We start from the raw sequence: 27,574 nt of genomic DNA, 5'->3' as shown, positions 1-27,574 counted from the left end.
GAGCCCCACTACCCAGACCCGGCCGGCATCCCGGATTTGCGCGGGCTCCGGCTCCGGTGCCCAGACTTCGTTTTGGATCCGTTCACGTCGTTTCGCTTCGAGCGGATCAATTTCGACGCAACGCAGTCAAAACACCGATAGATCAACCCCCCATCAAGTTAGTGCATGTTGTCCGGTATTGGGTGCAGTGCTAGTGTACAAGTTTTAGCAGTTCGGTAGTCTCCTAACGACCCCCCAAACGTATTGGATAATTTTTTCAAAACCCTTATTACGAACTATAGGATTTACCTTCCTAGTTGGTTTGGACTTAAAGGTATGTAGGGGTTGTTATGCAATATGGGATAAATGTTTAGTAAAAGGGAAATCGGTTAAACGAGGCACACCAAAGAGAGGAGTGCGTGTCTTTTAAAATGTTTTTTGTGCATGGCAAAGGTCAGGTAGAATATCACGGACCCCCGAAGAGACCTAGTTTGATATACGGTTCCATGGGCCTTTTCAAATGGTTACGGTGGTGCTTATACTACGTAGCACATATTTTCTTACACTAATTACAGACATAGAAATATTTCCATTTTCCTTATTGTTTCATAGATAGCGCATTCATACCTCCATGACATGTTATATTTCAAACCCATAGGCGTAACCGCTGGATTCCTTACGAGGATGTCTTGAATACCATGGAAAAAGGTGGGTTTTGAGTTTGTGAGTCCGCCTTATTTACTTCTCTTTATACAATTCGGTGCATTGCAAGGGAGCTATCTAACATCGCTTAAATAAAGGAAATACTTTTTTAACCCTTCGGCAATATGCTGCACGCTCTGAAAGTGTTCTCATGTCCAATGTAGAATATGTTCGTGATTTTAATTAATTATAGAAATTACCTTGGAACGAAGAATTCATAAAAGAGGAATTAATGCGTCTGATTATTTTGAAATATTGGGCTTGGTACACCTCTGCCCTTAAAGGAGTTAGGGCTAAGTATATCTCTGACTATTTTTTTCGCTTTAAGACACCAAGAACTATTAGCATATGCAATAGTCATTATAATAAATCAATGAAACCAAGTCACGAGTTTTTCAGGGTATATCTGAAACCTAATTAGGGTTTTCAGTTAATGGCTCAACATGCAATAATAAAACCCAGATTTGTTATGCCGCTGGTTTTAAAACGATCAAGTTATCATTAATTTTTCAGCATATAACTAAAACCAAAAACTATGTATTAAGTTTTTTCGGGGGACAGTGGCGCCCCGTGCTTTTTAAAACTGTTTTTGCAGAAAAAGATCATTTTTCAAAGAATTTAATTAACCTCTAATCACAGCTTTTTTACATTGGTACGCTTCTGTATCTAAGACAATCGAGTCATCAATCATTCAGGATATAATGGACACCCACAACTATTAGGTTTTACAATAGTCAGTAGCGCCACATATTTTTGCAAAATGTTTCTATCAACAAAACTAATTTTTCGAGAAGAGACAATTTATGTATCTGTAACAGCTTGCAATCCACTTTTGGTACGCTTCTGTCCTCGCTACAGCTAAACAAATTTTTTCTGGTATAATTTAAATGCAAAATCGCCGATCTACGTAACAATCTTGGCATTGATTTTACAACTTTTTAGTAATAAAAATATTGAAAAAAAGCGTCTGGAATTGTATTAAAATATTCTTCCACAGTGACAGTTTAGTTTGGTGCGCCTCTGGTTTTTGAGGAATTTAACTGGCAATTTTCCTGTACATAAAACTGCAGTTTCAGGCGGCAATCAGTAGAACATATTCTATTTCAAACAAATTCCCCTTGAACCCAGCCTTTAACAATCTGTGTCCCTGTTTTGATATAGTATCTTTCTAAACAAATCCAAGAAACCATAATTTGTTCATGATTAAATGCAATTGGAATTTAAAACTTTATATAACAAAATCCAAATGTTAAAGGTTATCTCTGTTCCGAATGATAAATATCTTTTGACGTCCTTATTTGCATAAACGTTGGCAATTTCGCTAGGTTTGCATGGTTCTTTGGTACTTCTCCCATTTATTAACACACTGGAATAAATCGGTAGTATAATGCGGTGCACACCTGAAGAAGTAATTTCAGTCCTCTTTGCATGCGAAAAGTTACATAGATAGTGTGTTCTATACTTAATTTATTAAGATTAATATAAACAGCAACCGTCGTCATGCCATCCCATGGAAATTAGCTATTACATGAACCCTAATAACCGTTTGACCATAAACTTTTATTGGCCTTGGCACAGCATTAGCTTGTATAATCAATAATTTCTTCCTAGACCCATGGGAGCTACAACGAATTATCCATGTCCCTGCTAAAAGCAAAAGGAAACATATTATAATTTAATTTTTGAATCCGGAGCCAATGCACGCCATTCCTGAATTAAAATGGTTCTTTTTAACTGGTAGGGTTAAGGACCTAGATATTACACACATTTTTAAACCTGTTCTCTTCATCGTTGAACTTGAGGATCACAATAATACTTGCGGCTCAGACCTAGTCTTGTGTAGGTAGGTAGACTAATAAGGCTTATTTTCCATTGATTTATGTCCAGCTTTGAATTTGCAAATTTCAACCAACGGAAATGTATTAAATAACCTGCAGGGAAAAGATTTTGAACTGGTTTTATTTGAATAATTTATTTTTGTGGCGATTAGATTTAATTAATTCATGGAAAATCATTAAACATTTGGAATGCTGCACGTTGAGTTGCCATTGAGTGCCCGTTCCAGATTAGGTTAGTTCGGGTTAGTGCAGGTAGACTTAATTTTTAATGCGTCAATTGATTTGCAGCAACAAAATTTCGCAGCAACTTCAATTATTCTTAGCAAAGCTACGTTGTCATGTCTAAATTTCGTTAATAGTTCTTTCGGTGTAATTAGCACCTCATGGGGCTGAGTGATGCTATTTGGTTTATTTTTAATAACAAACCGCAGTTTTTTTAATAGCTGGCCTCTGCTAAACGACGCCTTTGTGCGGACTTTTGATGAGCTATATTAGCTAACTTCTTGGTAAAAAAACGGTTTACTCTTAAACCCTAAATTAGTGAAACACCGATGTTTGGTGCTCAAATGTCACCAAAACATCTCGCTTCCCCCTTTTCAGCGTAAAACCAAGTGGGCAGACTTTAATCGGTACCTCTTCTACGGTTCTCTCACATGACAAAATGACCAATTAAAAATGGTATTGTTCAAAGGCCAACGAACAGGTACCGGTACCGCTACACTAATAAAATGCCACATACATGAATGGATGCAGCTCATTACACAATGAAATCTCCATGCACATTCTTTTCCGCTTGATAAGTACCAAGGTACTGTTTAATGGCACAAAAGTCTATAGGTCAGGTATATGACTTATTAAATCAAGATCAGAGGCATTTCATGTCGGACTTTCACTAATTTTAATAATATGGCGCCTGAGATCTGACATTTCGTTCGTGTGAAAGAGCAGTTATGATTTTTGATAGTGATAGAGAACAAAGAAGAAATTTCTTCGGATAAAAATTACCAATTCAGTGAAGCAGAACAATTTGTTATGGAAATTATTAAACATATTGTCAGGTCAATGAATTTAAGAATGAAATTTTCTATTTGTTTAAATTAAGAACCGAGCAGTCACGTTTCGTGTTTGAGGACGCAGAGAGTCTTGAATTCCGAAATATTGAAAAAATTGTGTGTACTCAAATATATCTCCTGTCTCGATGAATTTTGGGTTGAATAATAATCGTTCTAATGTTACAAATAACTAGTCGAATTTTCAGCTACTTTCGACATGAGGCAGGGACGTAGGAAGCCCGGATTTGACGACACGATTGTTACAAGCACCGAATTCCGGACTGAACTTTTAAGAATTGAATTGAACTTTCCGAAAACTTGTCGGCCCTGCCCATTTTAGACTGAAAAGTGCATTTTGAGTGAATGGTGAAGATTTTACCTTGGTTGCTTAAGAGGCTTTTGCGTAGTAAAACTAGACTTTGGAACGGCAAAAGACCTCTTGCAAACTTTAAAAAAGAGGGAGATTCGTGAAAATTCGTGAATATTCAAATAAACTCACTTTCACATGAAATACACCAATCAGTAATAATATTAATTAAGTCTTGTAATTTTGGCAAAATAATGCTTCATAATAGAGTATCAAATGATCAGAGTTTCAGCAAAAAAGAAAGAATGCCAATGGTTTTTTTTTCATCGAAATTCTAGATTTTTTATTCAATTGTTAATAAATAAAATGATATTTACATGGAAATATCAGTTTATCTTGTTGCTAAACCATGAGCAAGACATCTTAAAATGCCTTCAGTGAGACAGCGTTGAAATTTTTTCTACGTTTCGGATTTCGATAGAGGGCGAATTATCGACATGAAGGAGGGACTTTCTTTTCGTGAAATTGCCCGAAGAATAAATCGGAACCACTCTACTATTGTGAGAATATGGTCTTCGTGGTCTGAAGAAAGGATTCAGCGACATCGTCCAGCTGGATGTCACTCATTATTCATTTTTTAATTAATAAATGTTCTTTCTTTTTTACTGAAACTCTGATCATTTGTTACTCTATTATGAAGCATTATTTTGCCAAAATTACAAGACTTAATTATTATTATTACTGGGTGGTGCATTTCATGTGAAAGTGAGCGTATAAGCCCCCGCTACAACAAATTTCGAGCTGAAAAATTCCTCAAGAATTTAGGAAAAAACTCGAATTTACATCTTCATTCTTTAAAAGACAGTATTGTAGTACATTTGGGGACAAAAAACGCATCACCAGACTTCACCAGAAAGAACCTTCCAATGGTGCACACAAATGATAAAACATTTAACTCGTCGGTAAGCAGACAGTGACGTATTGCAGCCTCATTCCTCCGGGATAACAATTTATCTCAAAAGGGTAATGCTGGGGTTGTGGGCACCATTATTTTTTCCGATGCTGGAAATAGGCAGAACAAAGTGTGAAGAACAAGGTGCTAAAGCACCTAACAGTATACAGTACTTCTCATTGTTAACTGCAAACTTTCTCGTGGCTTCAAGGGATTTGTTAAGGTTTAATGAACGTGATGTATGACTCATTATTTGCCTACGGCTCGTTTCTCGGGAATCTAAAGAACTGTTTGCTTTGCTTTTGTAAATAATTGAAGATAATATATTTTCCTTCGAAGATCGGCCGGATAATAACGGGGTAGTACCCGGATGCGCTTGTACACAGGAATTTTTGTAATTCCATCCAAAGCGGAACATGCCCATATCGAAGTGACTAGCATATTTAGCTGTCATTCGCAGCATTATGTCAGTGATGAATTATAGCTGCGGTATTCTGTCTAAATACGAAAATAAAACACAGCGGGAAGGCTGAAGCTGATCATTTTGATGGATGTATCAATAAATTTTCCCGATGAACTAAATGTCGAGTGCGTGCTTCAGGCTTGATCTTTTCAATAATCGAATCGCCGACGCTGTAATATTTAGGTGGCAAATCTTTTTGAAACACTTCAGCCGATATGAGGTTTCATAATGTGTAATCTCATTATACGCGTTTCGTAGTTCACTGAACTTTCTTCACCTGACTAATGCAATTTACTCTTGTACCTTCAAACAGCACAAAGAAACGTGCCTCCGGGCTCAATTTTCCGAGTTTTGCGAAGTTTGCAACATCCCCAAAACCCGGTTTATTTATGTACGAGGGCGAGACTCGGTAACCTTCTCCCATATTAAAGTTTTCATGATGAAAATGGGAGGGCTTGAAAGTTGAAAGCGAAGCTAATTAGACGAACAGTTTGTGTGGAAACTGGATTCTTTTTTCGGGCATGCCGCATCCACAATCTCTCATTAAATTCCCCATGAAATTTCAATACAACACCGGCAATGTTTAACGCACATTACGACTTTGAATGGGACCTGGTATCATGTCTTGAAGTAATATAATCCTTGTTTTGCATAATTGAAGCAGACTACGTGGTGGGTCTCATTCGAATACGCTCACCCGAATATGATATAGTTTATGTCTGATATGGTAAACGTCGGACAGCCTGTATATTTTAAATGCCGTGAAGCATTGGTCCGGAGTTCCGCAAAGCCAGACAAAAACAGAAGCTATAAAAATGCCACATAGTGCACAACCTGTTATTCACACCTGATGATTAGAAGCGAGGTGTTTAGGAGGGGTCCAGTATGGTACCATTTCACTTGCTTTTATGTAAGAAGTTGCCTGGTTTCAGGTGCGGTTTTTTAAGACTTTAGAACCGCGTTAAGTGAAAGAGATATACCAAAAAAGTCAAATGGAATCGAATTTTCTTAAAATACACAATTTGTTTCTTTTCTCGCAAGATTTATTGCTAAAATGTTACAAGAAAAGCTAAATTGAGAAAAAAAAAGAATGAAAATGTATTTTTATTGGCATCTTTCATTAAGCAACGACTTTAGATTGTTTTAGCTCCATATTTCAACCCATTAAGTCGGTTAAAAACAGAAAATAAACAAATTACATAAAAAGAATAGAGAAATCCTATGTAAAGGATTATAATTTTAACCAAAAAATCTCTTTTCCTTTTTTTCCTAAGGTTCCAAATAAACTATTATAGTAAATTAGATGGTGTGCGAAAGTGATAAATCATTGTGTCAATGTCTGAAGAGTTTCACGTTGACCTCCCAAAAACCAACACGAAACACAACGTTGCCTTTTCTGTGGTTTAATCAGGATTGAAGAATTAAACTTAAATAATTGTTTGAAGCTTACGTACTTATCTCAAAATTGACTTCTTTTTCTTACTCAATTTTAGAACTTTTTCTTCATTTATATTTCTTTTTCTAGTTCTTTTTAAAATTTGCTGAAATATGAACTCTTGTTTCTGATTTTGGTTTCTTCACTCTTCACTAGCCAAAAATTTGACTTTTCAAATGAATTATTTGTATTGTTTTGCATATTTTGAGAGTACATATTACAAGGATTATTCCGGATATACCCATCCCTAGAGCTTTCTCTCTTAGTTTTAAGCTTTCAGAACATTAAAAAATTAATAATCTGACAATATTTCCTGAGATGTTGGATTTTGTCACACTTCGGTGATTACAAAACAGATTTTTTTAAAACTGATCCTAATGTGTAGGTTTAAATATTGAAACCACTTAATAATGGGGTTATTTTAAAAATGCGTGTTCCTATGGCGATCTCTAGTCGGTTTGAAATTTCATAACGTCAAAAAAGAGCTGTATATCAGAATTTTTCTAATGCGTATTGTTATCTTCCATCTATGTAGATTAGACAAAATGCGATTTTTTAAGTAGGTTTTTAAATCATCCTGTATACTTTTGCACATTTTGAAGTCTACAACTTAATGACATTTCAAAAAACTAAAAAATTGTATTTCATTAAAATTGATTTCAATCATTGTATTATCTCATGTAAACGTAGTAGCACCGTATCTATACCATTATTTCAACTTAAAAAAAACTCAGATTTTCTGTTCATCTCACTTTCACTTATTCTACTGAAAAAAACTACTGGAGAAAAGTGAAACAAAAATGAACTCGGAGTGCCCCGAAGAGACATTTTTATCAACCACAAGTAAGAAACAACAACGGCAAAAATACAACTTTGAGTTCTGTTTGTTTGTATGTTCGAACTACTTCGACCTCAATATTTTGTTTTGAGGTCAGGTATTGGAAAACTGTTAATTTGTTAGAAGAAGTGTAAGATAATATTTGACACTTCGCTATAAATATTTAACTTAATGAAGAAGCTTTACTCTGTAAAAATTACTATTTTATGTGCCCTGGAAGTAAACAATGTACTCAGCTTATACTCATTCTTCCTACTTGACCGTATTTTTGCAATATAGACATCAACGCAGTCAATTGGCAATATAGTCACGTCCCTGTGGTTAAGTGTGTCGTCTTTTTTAACAAAAAGTTCAGTTATGTATGCTCGTTTTAAGGCATCTTAGAAATGCGCCGTGAGAAAATCCAATATATTCAGAAAGCGTGCAAGAAACTTTTGTGATGGTCGCAGGAAAGTACCAATCTAATGGTACTTTGTACACACATTGGGAAATACGTATTACTTTTTTACGAAGAAAAAACGTTCCTCATAATGGGGGTTTCCTCGGGTCAAAATCGTGACATTCCATCAAGAAAATTGAGAAAGTAGTCCACGAAACGTAATAAAAAAGATTAATAAGTTTTGCCCAATTTAACGTTTCATATCTTGACTTTGGGCCGCTTTCAGAGTGATAGATTGCCTGATACAGCATCCTGCAATTACTAAAGAAAATCATCTATGAGGCAATTTTAATGCAGTCCACAGGCCATCAAGTGCTATGCCATATGCTCTTATCCCTTTTTATCTCTTCATATTATCTCCAAACGTAATTCGCACATTTTGGCCGGCTTTGTTAGTGAATTTCCCCATATAAGGACTTTTAAATGGGTCAGTCAATAAAACCCTGCCAGCTGCGCTGTTCTATAGTGACATCTGTCCCAGCCCTCAAGAATATATTATGGGTTCAACTTGCAGTGTTGGCCTAACTTGTGGTTATTTAGCTTACGTTTTAATCGGTAATTGCGATTGAAAGAATAAACTTCACATTAGTCCCATATCCAGTGTCGGTGGAGCAGAAAATTACATGTGTAGGCTTACGGCAGTCACGTCTAATCGTATTAAATGCAACATTAATACAATTAGCTGTTTAATCTTGCTACATTTTCTTTTTCACTGCTTTATATTCATTTTCATGTTGGAAACTTCCAGTATAAGTCTTTGACCGTTACCGCATTATCGAGATTTATACAGGGTAATTCAAAAGGAAGTACACATATTTCAGGTACGTATTATGACGTGACTCAAAATTAGCATAAACGTTCCTATGTTCATGGGTCCTATTTTCAAACATAACAGAAATACAAGCAAATTTTTATTAAATGTGCTAAATTATCATTTAATGATTATTAATAAAATACATTGGCTAATAATTTTCAAAAATGCCACCGTTTGTATCTAAACACATGACCGCTCTCCGATGAATATATCTAATCGCTCTGTGAATGGAGTCTGATCTGTTTCTGATAATCTGCTGCATTTATTATACGATCGAATAATGTATCTCTAGTATCTACATTAGTTGCGTATACTAAAGATTTAAAACATTTCCAAAGACAAAAATCTAAGGGATTAAGGTCTGGCGACCTAGGTGGCCAATTATGTGAATCGCCTCGATCAATCCAACGATTTGGAAAATTGTTGTTCAAAAAATTTCTCGTTTGTAAACTGTAATGTGGAGGAGCGCCGTCATGCTGGAAACACATTTTTTATTATTACATTTTTTTTATTAATCGGAGAGCGGTCACGTGTTTAGATGCAAACGGTGGTATTTTTGAAAATTATTAGCCAAAGTGTTTTATTAATAATCATTAAATGATAATTTAGTACGTTTAATAAAAATGTTGAACTTACCCTTGTATTTCTGTTATGGTTGAGAATAGGACCCACGTATATAGGAACTTTTATGCTTATTTTGTGTCACCCAATACGTACCTGAAATATTGGTACTTCCTCCTGAATCACCCTGTATATTCACCACAAAATCAAGTGACACATTGTCGACGCCTCGGAGTTGCAATTGTTCTTATGCAACGCTTTTAGTTCTGAGTTAATTGCTGAAAACCGTGAAAAAAGCGAGCGTAATGCTTATTTACGATTAGGTTGGCACATAGTACGTGGAAGACAATTATTTAGAAATCAACACCAAAGGAAAACGGTATATAAGTTTTAAAAATTACTACAAAAAGCAGATTAAACTTCCTCTTTCTGATCTTGAAAAAATTACGTTTAAAAGTCTTCAATGGTATTTAGACTGAGCTAAAGTATCACCGCAACAGAATAACAAAAGGCCAATTTGTTTCTCCGTATGAGAACCAAGGAAGGCATAACGGAAACGCTGTATTATAGTGCTCAAGGCGTAGGATGTAAGCGAGATTGGTCGGTAATTAAATGGTACTACAATAGCGAATCAAAAACGCAGTGACTCATGTTTTTCTTATGAATGGACTTCTTTGTTGTTATGGCCAATGTAAGTGTGTGTGATAGGTGTATTATTAGTCACACGAATTTCGTTTAATTTCTTTAACAATTCGTAAGCCATTTTCGGCAAACTTTATGGTTAGCGATCTTCGCCCAACAGTACTTCGTAACTGAAGCCATTTAAACGGACGGAAGTTTTGTCAGTTATGCATATATGTAGATGTGTAGTGATGTATCTTTGATTTAAATGCCAACATAATAACTATTCAGTGCGAGGTGGATTCTCCATATAAATGCAGTGAAACCTGTACAAATCTACTATGGCGTGAGTCAAACGAAGACCAGATAACTATAATTTATATGGATTAGACACAGAAAGCAGCACGTGGTGTGTTTGACAAAAACTTATTAACATTTTGTCAAATCGTAACGCAAGTTCAGGAGAGAGCTCGAGCTCATTTTTATTCATAAATTTTAAGTAAGGAGTAGAGGTACTTTGAGTTTCGTTCGAAACTGTGCTAGTAGGGCGGACTAATATTGGTAGATTTTCGTGGCTCAATTGAATTTGAAATGTATGCAATGCGGTATTTTTGGTTTTTAATTTAATTTTTTGATACATTATCATCTTGTTTCTTTTCAAGAAGGATGACACAAACGTGCAAAACCATACAGGATCGATTTAAAAACCGTCCTTTTAACAGCCTGAAAACGATGAAACGGAAGCAAAATTCATTTTTGGAGACTCTGAAACTTCAAAACGGCAGCGTGAGAAAACAATGAGCGAAAAATGCAGAGAAAAAATCCACGTTTTGCCTGTGAAGAACGATTAAAATTCCCACAAATTAAATAAGTTCAACTGCTGAAAGGTTAAAAAAAATTAATGGTGACAAGTTTTGATTTTAAATTTTGTGAAAAAGGCCAACGGTAAAGAATTGATGCGAAGTGACGTGCTTATCTTAAATATTATTTATTCGAACTACTCTGCTTTGGATGGGTATATTAAATCTCGGAAATTTTCTCTTTTTTTTGCCCTGTATATTCGAAGATTTATTAGCTTTCACCGATCATAGAACCGTCCCACATTGTAATACATTCAAGCACTATAATGCACTAAAAATCCCACATTTTGCCCAATAATCCCGTTGCAAGAACCGGTAAGCACTCGAAATCGAATTAACGGACCAATATACTTAGCTATAACTGCCCACAGCTGCATAATCTCTCACCTACGAGGAAATCCATCTGCTTGGCGTTTAATACGGTTTTAAATTTCATTTAACGGCCAAATACTGTTTACGAAGTGTTAATACCACCGATTTGCATACACCACCTCAACTATAGATCCACCACCTGCCGAGAAGTGTAATAATGGCGATTATACGGGACATGAAATAAATATTTCCTGAACGAAGCTGAACTATGGTTATTAACTCGTCTATCTTTGTTTGCGGTCAATAATAGAGGCAGTGTATTGCCTGGCCATTAGGTATAGATTACTGCACGAGTCTTTATATGGACCGACGGCTTTTAATAACGTTAATTATTCTTCGTGGAGCCAAGAATATCGGCTTTAAAGACTCATTAAACTTACAATTAGTAAGTCACTCACATGGTGGATGGATGTAAATTACATCCTAAGTAATCACACGTGACTTTGAACTTGCATGGAAACAATGAAAGAATTTCAATTAGTTCTATTTTGTTGAATCGAAATGGAAAATTTGTATTGTTGAGTACAGCCCTGGTTAGCCTAAGGGGAGTTGGGGGTGCGAAATTGCCAGTTGCCATGCCAACTCCCTTGCAACTCCGTAAACACACGTGGCTAGAATGCTTTTCTTACCCCAAATGCCAGCCAGTTATCTGGAAGTTTATCTGCAAGATTAGGGCTTTTTTTCAGGGTTAACTGCTCGTTGCTCAATTGGATATGCGAACAAGTTTTACGTGTAATGTTGAATTTTCTCCCCCCAAAAAATGAAACCTCCGGCTCAATCTCCCCGCCTCTAATCAAATTTCCTTCATCTTCACCGCACTGAGCAGTTGGGGGAAAAACGCAATAAAACCCGAATAAAAATCGTATCTAACGCAAATGAGGAACGATTTTCCACTCTTTGGTCGCCCCCCAGAAAGGACAAATTTTAGGTATTTTTCGTGCACTAGGGCACCTATAGACTTGCGTTCTTCCCACGAAAATCATCATAAATCCTCAGACTGACGCCATACAGTATTTGTGTCGTTTCTATTAATTTAAGGTTAATTCTGTAAAGTCACGATCTCGCAATTCAAGCACCAACTACTTCGTAACCCAGAAACAAAATTGATATTGTGGTGGAATATATCACGTTCCATCTTTTAAAGATAAAATTGAGGCGTCACATACTACACTGAGGCTAATGACGCATTTGCGACAGTTATTGGTCATAATTGTTAGAAAAAATATTGAAAATAAAAACTTACATTTTAGGACATTTTAATTAGGGGTACTATTAGTTCGTTTTGACTTGACCTGGAGTACTCTAAAAGATTTAAGTACTTCGTGTAAACATAGTTCTTACGAAAATTTGTCCCTAGGGAGTATCATTTCTGCCAAGTAGACTTTACACACAAAACAATACGGTTATAACAAAGGTGCCTTCACATCTCGTGAAAAATATCAAATTTTGACGAAAATTTAACAAAAATTTTCAAAATTATAGTTATTCACGTCACACTATACGGAATATTGCAGCTAAAGTATTTGATATTTTCAATTTTTTTCTTTGCGTTGTATAGTATTCAAATAGGGATACGTTCTAAAATTGTTTTTATTTTAAACGGGGAGTTGTAAACAAGTGAAAAATATCAAAGCTATGTTTTTTTTAATGGAGCACCCAATATATTAGTACCGTTTTAGATTTCTTGAGAAAAATAAATGTATGTTTGATTAAAGTTTACCTAAACAGGTACCCCTTACTCCCATTTAAACTTTCTTTAAAGCAGAATTCCTAAAGTTTGCACTACATTTTTACAAAATCTCAATTATTTCAAAATTATTAAGCTTTAAGATAAGTAAATCTTAATCAAACTTACATTTATTTTTCCCAAGGAATCTAAAATGGCACAAACATATTGGGTGTCCCATTTAAAAAAAAACATAACTTTGATATTTTTCATTTATTTACAAACCTCCGTATAAAAGAAAAATTCATTTTAGAACGTACCTCTATTTGAGTTATATACAATGCAAAAGAAAATTGAAAATATTAAATACTTTAGTTGCATTTTTTCGTTGAGCATGATATGAATAACCCTGTAGAATTTCACAGGTTAACCCCATAGTAACATAACGATTGTTCGTTAAAGCCGTCAAGGGCTGGAAACAAAAACTTCAAAATTTTGAGGTCAAGTAGCCACAAACTTGAATCAATAAACTCCCAAATTTTTTAATGGCTCTCTCTTTGTTTAAGAGTCAATTTTCCTGAGTTTGTATTTGAGTTTTCGTATTATAGGGAGATTTAAGCAAAAAAATCTTAAGTCTCAAAAGTTCGAAATTTTAAGGCCAAATGGGCATCAGTAAGGGTTATAAGCCCACATATTCACCCCCCTAGTAAGGGTTCAAGCCCACGTATCTCTATTTCTGTTTAAGAATTGCTGGTAAGTGTCATTGAGTGCGTCTTTGATTTTTGTTTGTTAGAAAGAAGTTTCGGCAAAAAAAAATTCAACTCGAAGGGAAATAAGTTAACAATTTTAAATTTTGAATTCAAATAAGCATGAGTCAAAACTATAAACGAATCAATTCCAGAGTCTCTTTGCCTCTTGGTTTTCTTTTAGTGATCCTTAAATTTGTTATATTACGCGTAACTAAAAACATTTTCCTGGAGTACTGAAATGGATAAGAATTTTTCCACCAGTTTTCACGAGAAGTTAGATAACCGATATTGCGGTGTTAAATTTTATATTTACATTAACAAGTTTGGACGTGAACACACTTTTAACCAAAAAACAAACAGGTTTCTTATGGATTGTGGTTCATATTTTTTATTGCCATTCATGGCTTACAGGTCTATCTACGTGGTTCCAACAAGTACGTACGTAAATAACACATAAGTCAAGTGTTATTTCTGGTAATTTTTGAAGCAGAGGTGTCAATGATTTATGAGGTAATTGATGGAAAGTTTATTGAGTAGCAATGGTGAATGGCATATATTCATATACGGGGTGGCCCTGGGAGAACGCCACAATGTAGGGAGTCCAGTTTAGACACCTAACATTGGACTATCCCCGACAAAATTTCAATAATATCGAATTTTCAAAAAACTCATGTTTCTAGTCCTCAATCACTCACAAACTGTTACAGGTTTGAATGCGTTATCATCAACAATAATTGAACAGGCAACTAATATAATCCTTAACGTCAACATAGTTGAGCCCAACAAACATAAAAATGAGAACATTCATAACATTATTTATTAAATATTTAAATTTATTTTGTCTGTAATTTGGAGCATAAACACGGGCAAATTCAAGTTCAAATGAATCTATTATTGTGCTATTATCACTATTATAACCTCGATCATAGGAATTAAAACTGTTCAAGGTCTTCTCCACGCCACACAATAAAACCAGAATAGGAAAATGTCAGTGTGTTCAAGTTTAATGATTTAATCTCTCCCTCTTCAAAGGTATCGTTTTCCACCCTGTTTAACCGTCAAAGACAAAAAGGCCTTGATTGGGATTCGGACGCAATTGTGTGTTGCAAACTCGTCTTTCAAAGACTTCCCCCCTCCCAATTTAAACCATCTGTCTGGCTTTTCTTCCTTAAATTACTTCCAATTCTTTGATACATGAAGAGGCAACAAGAAGGGTATTTGGTGTTACAAGTAGAATTTATTGCCATGGAAATGCGATGCCCCGTTTATGTTGAAAGCAATCAACACTTCCCCGGAAAAAATCCAATCAGAAAGCGGCATTTATGTTCGTCTGGGGCCCAGTAATTTGGACCAGTCGGTCCAGGTAGTTGGGGGAGCCCCCGCCGGGGCTTAAATCGCGTCGACGTAAAGCGGAGCCTCATGTAGATACTAACAGACTTTTGTAACATGTGACGCAGCTGATGTTGCTACAAATGATAGCCTTTTTGCCAAATTTTATTCAGAATATTAGAAAATGAATTTTGCTTGCCATGGTTAGTACCAGATTTGAGAGTTTGTACAACATCCGGTAACATTGCCCAAAGGACAATGCAGCCATCAATCAGTCTGGTAAAATGGAAATGTTAAGAGCGACGTTTCGGATTTATTGCAATTAAGACTTTTATTTCCTACTACTTACTGCAAGCAACAACCTCTTTAATGACTTAAGTCAAATTCATTTAAACGATTATCACTCACCAACTGTACTACACTTGAAGACACTGTGGGTGTATGAATTAAAGAGGTTTGTTAAAATATTGTTTTGAGAGGCAGTATTTCTGTTATAGGACTTCCTATAGTTCCCTGGAGTTTAATGGGAAACATTTAGGACTTTGTCCCTTAAAAAAGGATTTTTCGTTCATTCAGAAAATTTACGTACCAAAGAAGAATTTCTTGTGACAGCCAGAGGTTTATCTTGGCAAAAAAACAACAGCTGAGGGTCGAGTTAATTCAAGTCATTCAAGTTCACATTAGGGGCTTTTTTCTCTGGACTTAATTCTATTCAATTTATGTCCCTTTCAGAATTCAAAATGTCTTCGAGTACTTGGGCAATCTTCAAACTGTTTTCAAATGTTCATATGAACGTTATTTAAAATCATTTAATAAAATCTTAACATAGTAACACGTGCACTCACAGAGATTTCTTTAAGTACAGGAATAATTATGATGGACAGATCGTTATACTAAGTTCAGTACAGTGCAGTTTGGAGTAAAATTTTCCGACAACTTTAGTTAAACTTGTCTCAAATTCAGTTACTTTGTCGGTAGATTCTCAATGGCTGCTTCACCTAGCTAATCAGTAGGTAATTAATATTCAATTTATTTCTGCTTTCGAAGGAGATGAAAGCTAAGTGGATTAATGGCAATTTGCGAGCTTAATCTAATCATGACGTGGATAAATCACCCGATAAATTTACCTAAGAGAATTGGGATAGAGAAACGAGAGGAGTGAATTTTTCCCATAACACGAAAGCAATTATTGACACACCACTGTGATGCATTAATGAGGCATCAATTGAGCCCACACGCTCCCAATATGAATGAACTGATTTTTAAAGTGAATTAGATATCGAGTTATAAATGAATTAATTTTTATTGAGTAATTCGAGGAACATATAAAACGTTTAAATAGTTCGTATTTACTTTCAAACAAGAGGAGTTAATTTTATTTGCTCCTTTGCAGCCACAATGGACTTACCATTAGGGCTTTTGCAGTATCTTCAATAAAAGTGTAAAAACACGAATCTCGAGTTCATCATCACAATTTCTTTTTCATTGTCATGGAATAGTGACTGTAACGCAATCGCGCTGTATGTAAATAAAAGCAGTGAAATCAGACAATACCGTGATTGACAATGAAAAGGCATTGTGCCGGTGGGTGCAAGATTAATGGTTGCGATATGATTGCTTTGACGTGCTTTTGGAATCTTGTCGGGTCATCTTTCTAAATTGCCGGTTTTGCAAAAGAGAGTTACCAAGATCGTATCTCAAGGGAAAAATATGTCTCAGTCACAAAACAAATTTAAAATGCAAAAATGCGGATAAAAAGAGTATCACTTGAGTGGACCAGTTGACCTTCGAAAGGTACCACGAAAACGACGAGATTTGTAGGTATCCGCACACACATACACACATACAAGTCAGACTGGTTATGTCTTTACCCGAAACGAGTGGGTGTATTTCATCCTTTAAATTTTAAAACCATGAGATGATTTGCATTGAATGTGGCAATATATTATTTAACGGGCGCCCCCTTTTCACTTATGGTAACTGCATTTTTTTAATGCAAAAGTGTGGGATAAAGACTTGGAAAACATGGATGTCCAAATCGATCCAAAACAAAACGCTAAAATCTGGAGACGAGACCGTTTATAAGAATAATGTCAGAATGACCTGACGACAGCAAACCTGCTTTCTGCGATGCTGAGAATCATACATCATCTTGACGTCACACCTGAGGAATGTTCGAAATACTTTAGTAATTTGGAAATAAGCCACTTTCCTTATTTTTACACAACGTGATCCTTAATATGACACTCCCATGTACATCATATACAGTATTCCATATATGATCGAACACCCCGTATATTACCGAACTTTTGAATTGTCTTCAAAATACCAAAAATATTTCGTATAAGAAACTTTATTACGATTTTCAACAGTTTTTGAAATATGACATATTTTAAAACTCCAAGATTGCAAATTTAAAAATTAATTGAGATGGAAATGTGAAAACCGTTTTGCTCTAACTTAACCCATTTCGAAAATACAGAAAGTGTTGTGAATATATTAAGTGCTACGTGAAATATTCATAAAATTTAAAGAAAATCTAAAAATTCAATAACACACGGGCTGTTCTATTTAAAACTTTAAAATTGGCGCCACTTTAAAATAGTAGCACTTACATTGAGATATTGTATACAGGATAAGAGAAACAAGAAAACCCGTCATCAATTCAAAAATTTTACCGCACGCAAGTCCATGTGCCATTAAAGCGTGCGGTACCGTCAAATTTTTTACTACGCGTATGAAAATGTCCTTACCGCACTCTATTGCTGACTGAAATACCTTTCGCATCACTCAGTCAACCGCAGGCAGCGTACGATAAAGAATCGCATTCCGGATGGATTAGGTAAATAACTATCATGAGGTTTAATAGTTTTAAAACATCAGCTACGCCACTGTTTTTTTTGTAGTGGAAAAGTTCGAAATATTAATTTGAAACGTATATGTTTTAAGAGAGCCATTAGGAAAAAGTTATGTCGAATCTTATAGTAATTTAATGAAATATCGCGCTTAATTCACTTCAGAATACTCGTCTTCATCAAATAAATCGAATTAAAAAACACTCACTATTTCATAACACAATGTTATGGTTAACTACACATTTTGTGTATGCAATGATTCATCCTATTTTTGTGCTTTTTTCCATCTGTCTTCACCTATTTATTGAACGTCGACATGCAAATTAACCGACTACAACAAGGTAACATTTACATATTAATCGCTTTTAATTATGCATTAATATGAATGATATGTTAATTAGAACCAGTAATGGCGGACCTTTGCTAGGGCTCAGTCTAGGAAATTGCCACAGTTCAATACGCAATCAGAACGTGACGTCCTTAAATGGGTTTGTATTATAAGGAACCTACTGTCCTGTTGTTAGAACCTCGTAAGTACCCACTGAACTGCACCTGTGCCTCGAGAAATTTAAAATGTAAATGGACAAACCGTCCTTGATATGGAGTTTGTTACGTAACAATCTACATTTCTATAATACAGCCACTACCATCACGGTTCGTATGGCAATAAATAACTTACTATAACAAAAAGTACCGGCTTGGTACTTCAACATCAAAGAGATACGCTAATTGACAAGCTGTCGGATGGTTGAAAGGGTCGCCGTAACAAAAACATAATGTCCATTGTAATGCGATAATTGAAGTGAAGTGAGCAACAGCAACACCTTTGCTCTTTGATAATGCCCTTGTTGTCCGCTGCACGGGACACTTACCACAGTCAGATGATAAACTGCCGATAGCTCATTAATATTTATTAAAGAGGCTTGACGCCATAAATTGTTTCATTTAAAAGTCATGAAATGTGTTACAAGATTTAAGTGTCTTTCTAGGTGCTTGTTGTATGTTTTTGTCAATTATGCAGATCAGGGACCGATGTTGGGGGACTAATAGTTTTCAATTAAGATTCATTTGACTTTCTACACACAGAGAAGTGGTTTGTTTAATTAGATTTAGAGATTTGAAGAGGATTTCTCCGGTTTATTGAAGACGAAACGGGCTTCTGCAAGACAAAGAGGCGACCGAAAGGAGGCCGTTGTAAGGACAAGAAATTTAGTCTTAAAATTTAGTTTTTGTACAGATGCTTCTTATCTCTATAACAGTTCTTGATGAAGATAAAAGGTGATAATCGCTCAGTGGATCAAGTTATAATGAGAACATCATTATCTGAGACGATTTTGTCGCCATCAGAAAAATTCTGAAATAGACCAAGTCCAAAAAAACATTTAAATCTTATTCGGTAGCACGAAGAATGGATACATTTTCCAAAATTTAGAAAACTACTGAAAAATGACTGAAAACAGTCTAGAAAATTATCATATCATCATCAAACGTATAAAAGAAATCGATTTTATAGTTTTCAGGCGCGGGCCTTGAAATGAAGGCGTAAAGCGACATATCCTTTAGATAATCAGTAATATCTTAAAATACAAATTCACACAGTAGTATAACCAACCAGGAATATACTAGGAGATATTTTTGGAAGGTCCTCATGTTTTTCGAAAAATTGAAAGAAAAAAAATCAAACCAGAGGCGTCTTCAAGAAGGCTAATCAATTGAAATAACTTAATTTAATGTTTTGTCAGCGTTTTAAGATTTGCAATAAATTCTAGAGTTTTTGACACGCCACTGAAAACTTAGAATTGAATCCGAACAATTGCAGAATTCTTTAGAAAAAGTGAGAATTACAACGCAGTTAAAATACACAAAGGGTCAGACGTGTCTCTAAGAGGGTTTAAAGAATTGAAACAACGTAGTTAATATTTCGTGTTAAGCTTTTTCAATATTTGTAACCGGTTTTTTAACATCACCTTTTGTCAATGTTTCGGTGGCAAATTCGAGTCTTCTTCAGGGCGATGCTATTTTACTGATTATCTTCCTTATGATTTACTAAACTGAACGAGATGTAGGAGTATTCAAGTATCCAGACAACACTTTTCTGACTATGGAAAAGTCATGCATTCATTTTTCAAGTACATAATTCCATTTTCAAGTCAATTCAAGCACAAATATAGACATCAAATGGCTCGACTTCATCCATTCCTAATATTATCATCGAGAATAATGAGAATTTCCTGGTTGTGATTCTACATTGGCTCATCAAATCAGGTTCTTTGTTAGTACCTTTGCCTGAAATAATGTAACGGACATAACGCTACTTTAAATTTATGGTCGTCGAACCCATTTCGGTATCATTTTTTTCCAAAAAACCGTACTGAAAGTCAAGTTGAAGGCCCGTTCCAGTAGACAACCATTCGTGCTAAAGGAAATCGTTCATAAAGAAGCAATTTGCAGTTGCATCACTGCGATAAGGCATCCAACCTTGGCGGAAAAAATCGCAAGTTAAGAAATTGGAACGGAAATCTTGGACGTGAGATCTAATTCCTTATTAGAATGCCATGTTGTTTTTTATTTAATGGCGCCGTCTTTGTACCAGTCGTCTTCGACTAAATCGCGAAATTCACTTTGTTTATGGTTCATTTTCGTATCATTTCCATCTTATTAGTATTCTTAGCTCGCGAACGGTAATTATTACTAATCAAGCGTCGCACAGTGAAAAATGTCTATATGGCGGAACGAGTAAACGAGTCTTAATAATAAGGCAGTTGTTGATAGTGTGGTAGTTTTCGAAAAAAATACCACACGCAGATAACCAAGTAATGATTGATTGGCACTGTAATGATGTAAACGAGACATATAATTACAGACAAACTTGATAGCGAAGTGTTAGTTTTAAGTTTAGAGATAAGAACGTGCGGATTTCAAGAGTTAAGCTGAGGTGGTGACGTTCGACTCGGTACTTACATGGACTAAAATGTGTTTTTGCGCAAAATCGAACGATAAAATTATAAATTAAATAATATTATTTCTTCACCATTATGTCAGGATTATTGAAACATCCGGGGAGAGGGGGTCAAATCATTTTCCACCTTGGAAACAGACATTTTCGCTGCCGATGAATTAAGAGGAAATGTTTTATTTGCCTTTTGGCTCTTAAAATTGTTTCTTAAAGCGACAAAATCTGTAACGTGGCAATGGGTTTTTGAGCCCAAAAAATGCTGCAAATGGCTTTACAATTAGTAGCATTTTTCGTAAATAGCAATAAATCTCTTCAGAAAAATCTGGACTGCCACTAAATTTTACAATTACGAACAATGGAAATTGTCTGCAATTGTGTCAGGACTATTAGAAGGTGAAAATTTTAATATATTCCAACAAGATTCTGTAACATAAACATGCAAGCAGCGTGCCTTACAGAAGCATGCATCTTCGAATGAAGCACGCAACAGTCTGGTATTTGCAATATGCAAGTGATAAATTACACCAATGGTTTTGCAATTGCTTCCTGGAACGTTTTGATTGACATCTCCCATAAATCTTACCCATTTCTATAAAGTTAAAGTCAAAAGTCAAGTATCTAGTTCGCCAATATGTTTTCTTGCCAAATAACAAGAACAGTAATAAAATTTAAATCGTCCGTCGGGTACTACCACGTACTTGTATATGTAATTTGTTTCAGTCAGATTTTATCACCTTCCTTTACTACGTTTTAATTGCATGCATGTTATTAGCTGTTAAAGCCTTTCAAAGAGGTTGCACGTGAAGTAGTACTGGATGTAAGTTATAGGCAAGAACTACATACGTAAATGAGCCAAGAAAGAGCAAAATTTGGATTTCGGAATTCACGTAATGTTTGTCGAAATCAAGCTGTATTTTTTTATTGAACTACGAGGGAATTTTTATTTATTTGATATTCTCATTGTTTAGATTTATAGCGGCCAAAGGCTTTAGTTTGCACTTCACTCGGGATGCTATTTTATGCCGAATAAATGATATTTTTTGGAAAATACCTACGCATTTCGCCTCTGAGATTGCCATTTGCGTCGTTGGAATTTGTTCAATTACAGTCTCATCAAGGGCATAGTCCAGAAAGCATTTCTGAATGTTCAAGGTCCAAGTTTAGTAGTTTTTTTTAGCCTTTGAAAAATGTTACGCTCCTGACATTAAGTGTGGACGTTGTTTCAGGTATTAGTTTCAGCTCTTAAAACTATGGATTCGTTTGTTATCAAATCAAAAACGGATCTATGTAGCTCGGTGCTTCTAAAAATGCAATCCTTTTTTCAAGTTTTCCCAAAATTTTCTACATTTAAGCAACCAAGTCTCGCCGCAAATATGTTAGGAGACAATCATTTTAGATTTCCGTTTAAACCCTTAAATAAATGGCTTTAACTGTTAGAAAATCAAAGGCGCATCTATGGTTTTCGTCCTCCAAAACATTCAAAACATGTTTTTAAACAGCCATGTTCCGCCGCTGATGAATTAAACCACATCTGTTTCAGATATGTGTTTTTAAGCTCTTAAAATTATATCTATCACTGAGCAGCAAACATTGGCGTAATTGTCGGGTTTTAGTCCAAAATAGGCAAAACGTGTTACAAAAATATGCAAAACAAAGCAAAATTATATTACTATAACTTACTAATCTTCTTAGAGGCCCTGACTCCTGGTATTGAAATCAAATCACATTTTGAAATTAAACAATTGTTAGCTTAAAATTTGTTTTAGAGCTTAGAGTTCTTTGGTGGCGTACCGAGAAGTTCTGATTTTTTGAAATTATTGAAATCCTGATTGATTTCAAATGTACTATTAATAATTGATGAAACCTTCTTCTTCGTCTTTTCGCGCTCTTTGTTTTCGGCATTAAAAATCAGTTACGTTTCAGTAATTTTAAAGTGCATAGAAAATTTTTAGCTTATATCGAGATCCCCAATGGCTTACTAAGAAAATCATAATGTGTTTAAATTATTAAAACCATCGTCAACTGTTTCCGAATTTTATGTGGTAACTTTGTAACTTTTTTGGATGAATTTTTACATTTTCGGAAAATGCTTAAAAAACTTTTTTAACGATGTTCTTGTGGACCCTATTATCTAATTTCTACAGTGCAAAATAAAGATTTTTCAATTTTCGCCATGATAGGCTTTGGAAGGTTTTGTTTTCTATCACGCAAAACAAAAGACATTTAATAATTATTCTACGTGTGAAAACTGATTTGCATGTGAAATTTCTGTGTGAAATTGCTCTATCAAATTGACCGCAAACTATTCAAATGAAGATAAAGTGGACATGGTAGAGCTTTACTTAAAATTCAACAGAAACGCAACTGCAGTAGCCGCATGATATGATCAACAGTTTCCTTAACGGAATCAACGGCATGGAAATCAGTTTCGATACATAACCATGCATGTAGGTATATGGTTATGCATTTAAACTATCTTTTATGTGGTTGATTCCGTTAGGTATCAGAGAATTGAAGGAATTATGGATTGTTTATAAACAGCCAATTATTTACAATCTACACCAACTAATTAATTACATAATGTTTTGCATTACTTTCTACTCAGTGTACATGCCACGACTGCGTTTCTACTTAATTTGAAGTAGAGTTCTACGAAGTCTACTATCTTGCATTTCACTTGGCAAATCAACTTTGACACTTACAGTAGTAATTCTCTTTTGTTTTGCAAGAAGACAAAAGCTTCCTAAGCATACTATGAGGAAAATTGAGAAAAAGAAGAGATAGTGGTGTCAATGAGTACATTGTTGAAGAGTTTTTTTAAAGCGCTTTCCAAAATTGCAAAAATTCAGGACGGATAGTACGAATTGACCAAGTTATCTACAACCAAACCAAGCCAGGACAATGTCACATTGAGTGAGTTAAGTGAGTCCACTTAAAATTTACGCCTAGAACACTTCTGCTCCAATCCATCACTGTTACACGTACGAGGCTTCTCTCATGGACTGACAACTTTAATTTAAAATATATAATTGAACACTACTTCTAGACATTCACACAAAATGTGTGTATAGTTTTTCACTCTTTTGTTGGTCCTTCATAAGGTCATCATGCGGTTGCACTTGCCTCAAAGCTCATATCTACGATTCAATCCGACCGTCACCATCGCACATAAACCATTATGCCTTGGTTGTAACAAGTAATTAAATTTAATCACCAATCTAAACAAAACGTGCGCAATCACGTGTGTATACAGCAATATGCTAACGGTTCTTTTCTCTCTTCTCCGAACTTATGCATGAAATATTACCCTAAGTAAATATAATTCACACTTAGTTTTTTCTTCCAGGTCAGCCATGTCAATGCATATGCTGCTCCTTACGGTGGCCCTATTTCTGGCACCTTCAAGGGCTGATCCTGTGAACGTCATATCTTCAAACTTGGAACAAACTGTGACTTCTTCAACTCTGCAGTGGGTGCCTACTGATAGTCACGACAATGCTGATTTGAAGTATGCGGTAATTGCTGCGTATCAAATCTCTGAAGGTAGTTAGCTAATTATTATCACCCCGTTCCTCCAACTAATGTATTAACACTTGATTTTAGACACAAATAATGAGCCTATAGCCATAGAGGGCAGCTTCACAGATTTGATCCAGGAGCCGGTCTACATTTGCAGGGCAAAAGTAACTGGTGTCTGGGTTACCGGGCAGTTAAGGTCCAAAAATCACGTCTGCGTAGCTTCGCTTTACCGGAAAGTTGAGGAGTATAATCAGTATGAAGTCTTGATTAATATAGATCATAGTGCTAGACTGAGCTGGGTGAGCAAGAACAAGTACAACAACATACCTCAAGGAGCTGTGACTAGTGGAGAGAATGTGTTGAGAACTATTGTAGCTAGAAAACCCATAAACACCCAAAAGAAAGAAGAAGGGTCTTTGACCCATTATGTAGGAACATTTATCCCCTCAGAAAATCTAGGGTTCTACTACTTGGTGGATGAAAACAACAATGAGGTCTCTTCGGAAGAGGGGGAGATTTTAGTAGAAACTGAGCCAATTTCTTATGAATTTAGACAGGTTAAGTTTAAGAGAACTGGTAGGAGGTTCCCTAAGAAAAAACAAATTCTAGCCCAGGCTGTATTAAAGAACGATGAACATGGAGTGCAAAGAGTGGAAAGTGTGATGACTTACAATTACAGCTACTTTCTCGGATGGGGAAAAGGGCATGGAATGCTCACAGGCTTGCCCTTTACGGTCTATCTGCCCACAAGCAAAGTAAACGGAACTTGGGCTTTGCCCAGGCCTGAAAACAAAGTAGTAGTGGTCGACGTGGAGAAATACTTAAGCGAAGGCACTGCAGTTAATGTTTCTTTAGTCGGAAATTATACTGAAATGGAAGTTCCTTATATGGCTACAGTAGTGGCTTTCTACGAGGATGGAGAGAAATTGGAGTTTACCATTGAAGATACCAAAAGGGAGAACGTAATGGTTGATACGTTCTTCGAGTTTAGTCCTGCATATTTCTTGCACAATAACAGCTTCGTGCCTACAACCACTACCACGACCACCACTACGACTACCACCACGACAATAAGGACTACTTCAACTACTGAAGAAATAGTACCCCCACAGGTAGTGCGTATAGGCAAGCCTGATGTGAGAAGCAATACGAAGCCCTACGAAGATGAAGACACCAAAGAGGCCGCATCTATGACAAACCCCGAGCACGTTTCCACCTCAACAGCTTCCGGGGCATTTTTACTTGATGCCTTGTATTACATTCTATTGGGGGCTGTGATGAGGCTAACATAAGCCTGCTTGCAGTGGAAAGGGGGCAGCTTTGATCTTTAATGTTGTTGCTGTTTACGTAGTGCTAATGTGTAAATAAACTCTGTACATAGTGTCTGAAAATGTTTTTCAAATCGTCAGTTTATTTGTTGTTTAATTTTATTTTATCGTTTGTTGCCCTAGGTTTTAAGGCGGATTTGAGAAACATTTCTTCTTGGGATAATATTACGGTTAAGCAGTAGCAAAAGTCTATTTTGCTACGAAAGAAAATAACGAATAACGTGTAGAAAAGGTGTCGCGTAGTGTGTGTTACATATATTTTTGCTAACGAAACAAGTGTAGTCAGTATTGTAATAATCAAAGCAAGATGAGTGATATAAAAAGAGGGACTTTCGTTCGTTTTCATTCCAAGTTACGTATTGCGTTAAGTACAAAAAGTAGTTTAATGTGAAAACACTCTTCTAATCAAATAGCACTGGCCAGAACCTATTCGGGCAGCTATTAATATAGCTAAATAATATCAAATGTGTTTCTAAGGACTGATTAAAAACTATGTATAAAACAAAATAATCGATAATGTACATTTTCAATGTATTATGTAGATATCCATGATGATATTAATTAATAAACTATCACAATTATCAGCATTTTTTCTTACTAAAAATGGCACGCCTCTGGAATTTAGCACATACAGAAGCTAATTTTTTAAGTCACATGTGGGCAAATCAAGCAATTCACAACAATACATCATGTTGTGTTAATATTAATGAGGATCTTGCTGCTCTGGCGTGGGCTGAAATTAAAACTTCGATGTCAGGACGAAATTCGCATCTGATTAAGTAGAAAAAAAACGGTATTATTTCCAGGAGATGGGCAAAACTAATATGAAAAGGGAAGTTTCCTGTTAACTGATTAGATCGTTATTTAATCCTCTTAAGGATAAATCGCCGGGTGAAGATGAATATAGCTGCGGCGGGACGTTGAGGAATTCATGACATCACTGAGGATAAATGTAGCCAGCACTGGCTGTAAGTAAAATCCTTTTTGAAGATTTATATAAAGAAAAGTCCCGAAACGCTTTATTTCTCTCTCGTCACTTTTGGTGTCATTACTTGCACTAAGTGCAAATTAACATGGCTTACATAGATGTAGATTATATGGTAGAAAATTAGGAAACTTTGAGGAATTTTGAAAACTTTAAATGCAGTATAACGCTCTGTAATAGAATTTATGAGATTTCACAATATTTATGGTCCCATTCAAACTTAATCGAAATGGTTTCTTTCGAAGTCTGAAATAGGATTTGATGTCATTTAAAGTCTGGTTCCTACTCATTTAAAAGAAAAATAAAAGCTTAACATAGCTACTACTAATTAGCGTAATTTACTGTAAATTTAGATCTAAGCTCTAATTTAACGAACTACTAAAAATTCCAAAAAATTATAATTCTATAAAGCACTCTCCGATACATCTTAAGGTAATTTAAATTCATATACACTAAGTCCTGACTCGACTTAAAAGTATAAAAAATATGATTCATATATGATTCTTACATCAAGTCCAAATAAATGCATACGACATATGTTCATTTTTACTACTGGTTCGTCATGTTTTGGTTGATTTGCATTACTAATTAACGTGATTTATGGCCGTTATCACCGTTCAGTGTTTAAGTACATATACTTAAAATTAAGGAAAGATTAAGTTAAACATTCCCATGTAATTTTTCAGTTAAACGTCCAAAAGTTTAAAGTATACTTAAAAACTACCCGGTCCACACAGCCATTAAATTAATTGATAATTGAGTTAAGTCTGATTTAAGGAATTGATTTAAGGATACTGCGACTGTGTATTACGAGAACCTACTAGAAATTTAGGTGATAGTATAATACTTTGAAACAAGATTTAGCCCGATTTAGAGTCTGGTTTAAACCGATTTATAATAACTTAAAATTCAATTTCAGACAATAAAACATATTAAAAAAATTACTGTACCTCA

General features: G+C 35.3%; 2 protein-coding genes across 2 annotated transcripts in view; one reads left to right on the top strand and one right to left on the bottom strand.

Moving 5' to 3' along the window:
* Miga (mitoguardin) overlaps positions 1-27,574 on the bottom strand; it is a 42,257-nt gene that overhangs the window by 11,432 nt on the left and 3,251 nt on the right. The gene's annotated exons all lie outside the window — the stretch shown is intronic.
* Positions 46-26,214, top strand: uzip (unzipped). The gene is made up of 3 exons (XM_066403915.1): positions 46-313; positions 24,135-24,331; positions 24,392-26,214. Exons 2-3 carry the CDS (start codon positions 24,142-24,144, stop codon positions 25,597-25,599), a joined length of 1,398 nt encoding a protein of 465 aa, XP_066260012.1. The 5' UTR covers positions 46-313; positions 24,135-24,141; the 3' UTR covers positions 25,600-26,214.

This window comes from Euwallacea similis, chromosome 32 (genome assembly GCF_039881205.1).
Source record: "Euwallacea similis isolate ESF13 chromosome 32, ESF131.1, whole genome shotgun sequence".
Lineage (NCBI taxonomy): Eukaryota > Metazoa > Arthropoda > Insecta > Coleoptera > Curculionidae > Euwallacea > Euwallacea similis.
The sequence above is the reverse complement of the archived record's forward strand: the minus strand, read 5'-3'. Positions and strand labels throughout refer to the sequence as shown.